Source organism: Echinops telfairi, unplaced genomic scaffold (genome assembly GCF_000313985.2).
Source record: "Echinops telfairi isolate 266 unplaced genomic scaffold, ASM31398v2 ScPeMD7_5;HRSCAF=22, whole genome shotgun sequence".
NCBI classification, from domain to species: Eukaryota; Metazoa; Chordata; class Mammalia; order Afrosoricida; family Tenrecidae; genus Echinops; species Echinops telfairi.
The window spans coordinates 40,045,444-40,047,953 of NW_022103901.1; the positions used below are offsets into that span (position 1 = coordinate 40,045,444).

The 2,510-nt window shown below is 54.9% G+C and overlaps 1 protein-coding gene across 1 annotated transcript in view; it reads right to left on the reverse strand.

Annotated features, from left to right (window-relative positions):
• Positions 1 to 6: 6 nt before the first annotated feature.
• The window catches only part of LITAF (lipopolysaccharide induced TNF factor), a 10,312-nt gene continuing 7,808 nt past the window's right edge, over positions 7 to 2,510 (reverse strand). Inside the window, exon 2 of the mRNA XM_045286055.1 lies at positions 7 to 1,412. Within this exon, the coding sequence (XP_045141990.1) occupies positions 1,179 to 1,412 (234 nt within the window). The 3' untranslated portion in view covers positions 7 to 1,178. The remainder of the gene's footprint in view (positions 1,413 to 2,510) is intronic.

Sequence of the window (2,510 nt, forward strand, 5' to 3'; positions counted from 1 at the left end):
GAAATTTCCAAGACAGCACGAGAGTAAGCAGAACGCTGACGACGTCTCTAACTACAGAGTTGGCTGCGGCCGGGGCTTGATTTCTATGTAAGGAGCGCCTGCAATGATTCACTCTTCACAGGGCGCTGGGGAGTGGCTGTCTTCACGTCTCAGATGACGTCACAGCGGCCGGCCGAGGCCGGCCCTCAGACTCCCTGGAGCGGGCCAGCGCCCCAGTCCTCGGACCACCGGCCCGGGCACAGCTCACCGGGCTTTGCAAACACACCACCAGGACCCTGAGGGCCCCACCATGAGAGTTAAGCACACCCAATTAAATGCAGCCGGTAAAATGACTCATTTCCTTTTTCTGTCTAAAAAAAGAAAAAGACAAAGTGAGAGTACCTCAGCAGATGCAAAAATGCTACTGGCCGCTGGTGAAGAAGTGATTCTGTACCATCCCGCCTGTCACGGGCCCTGTCATGCCAACCACTGCTGTGGGGGGGTGGGGGTGAGGGGCTGGGCGTATGGACAGTGGCATGGAGGATCTGGTGCTGAGGGTCAGGGGAAGGCAGGCCCGAGGGAAGAAGCCAGCTCTGCTCCCCAAGGCCGAGTGCCTGGTGGGTGGGAGTAATGCCTCCTGGCAATGATTTTTAAAAGAGGGATGAAAGGAATTAAAGTGAAGTTGTGTGCTACTGAAAAGTCAGCAACTGCCATGTCAGAGACAAGCCCTGAAGGCTCTAAGGCAAGATTTGTGTCCCCAGGGTGGGTGGACGGAGCAGATGAAGCTGGTGGACACTCGGGCGAGTTCCACCCCGTCCAGGCCAGAACAGTCTAGAAAATAAGGCAACCCATGGCTTCTCAGCCTGAGACCACCACCAGAAGGACTCACGGAGGCAGGGAAAGGGGCCGGCCCATGTTGGACCCCCGGAAGGTATTCAGACCAGGCAACCACCCCAGTTAGAAGGGGTGAGCTGGGGTCTCAGGGGGGCAGAAGGCCCTGGGCTGGCGCTTGCCGGAACATCATTGCGTGTCCTGTGCATCTCTAAGCAGCAAAGTCTGGGCTGAGAAGTTTGTGACTTTTGATGATGGGCTCCTGGAGAGAAAAGACCACCAAGGCGGAGCCTCCGCCACGGTGGGGCTGGGCGAGGGCCGGAGGGGACGTCCTGCGGGGCACGGCTCCCTCGACGTCCGTCCGAGTTCTACAAACGCTTGTAGGTGCCCAGCAGAGCTTTGCAGTTTGGGCAGTAGTGGTCCACGTCCTGCAGGGCATCCACGCAGAAGGGGATGAAGCAGCAGCCCAACACACACCTGGAGGGGACAAGAAAGCCACACCTCAGCCACATTATTGACTGCGCCAGGGCGACTAGCCAGGATGCCCACCCCCTAACTCCTAGAACCTGGGAAGATGACCCTATTTGAGGAAAGGCTCTTGGCTGATGTCATTCGGTTAAGGGTCTTGAGATGAAATCGTCTTGGCTTCAGGGTAGGTCCTAAACCCAATGACCAAAGCCAAACCCACTGCCATCAAGCCGGTTCCCATCACGGCGGCTCGGGGTGTTAAGGGTATGCGATTGAGCTCCACAGGGTCTTGTTGGCTGTGATCTTTGTGGGAGCACACGGCCAGGCCTTTCTTCCGCAGCATCTCTAGGTGGGTTTAAACCAACATCCTTTAGGTGAGTGGCTGAGCACAAATCATGTGTGCAAACCAGGGGCCTTCTTAAATCTGCTGACAGGTGTCCTTACAAGGGAACAGAGAGAGATGGAGACAGAGGCAGGAAGAGGGCGGTGGTCATGTGAGGGAGAAGGGAGAGATCGGAGTGATGCTGTCATAAGCCAAGGGGTGCCTGGGTGAGCAGCAGCTGGGAGAGGTGAAGAAGGACCCCCTGCTAATTAGTAATCAAGTGTTGTGGTGGCCTCAGGAGATGCACGCTCAGGCCAAGGTCAGACACAGAGCCAGTCCTGGGCACAGTTTTAAACCTTGGGTCATTTGAGTATCTTTGTACATCTTAGATCAGAGGTCAACAAACTTTCTTTTGGGTAAACGGATGGCGAGTAAATATTTCAGGCTTTGGATGAACAATCTGGAGGAGAAAACAAAAGGACTGTCAGGTAGAAATAGAGGGGTGGGGTGGGGGTGTGCAGATGGCATTGCTGCGCCTGGTGTTACAGGGCTCCCCTTCTCACAGGGCACAAGCACCCCAATCAATACACAAAGCCGGTCTTGTTCAGAGGATGAATTGAGGCCGGCTTGCTTCTGTGCTTTTTATTAAAACTTGAAAGCTCTGGCTTGCTGCCATCAAAGATGCCCATTCGGTTCCAACAACCCAATGTCCAAATCTGACTGGGCAGCAACACACACACACACACACAGTATCAGTCATCTGGCGGTGGCAGGACATTCAGCCCGCCTGAATGGAGTCTCTAGGGCTCAGATTTTACAGCAGGACGGAGCAAATAAAGGTTCTTTGTCGCAGCGGCTGGAAACACAACCAGAGACCTTTCTTCACGCCGTAAGGACTGATAAATAGGCT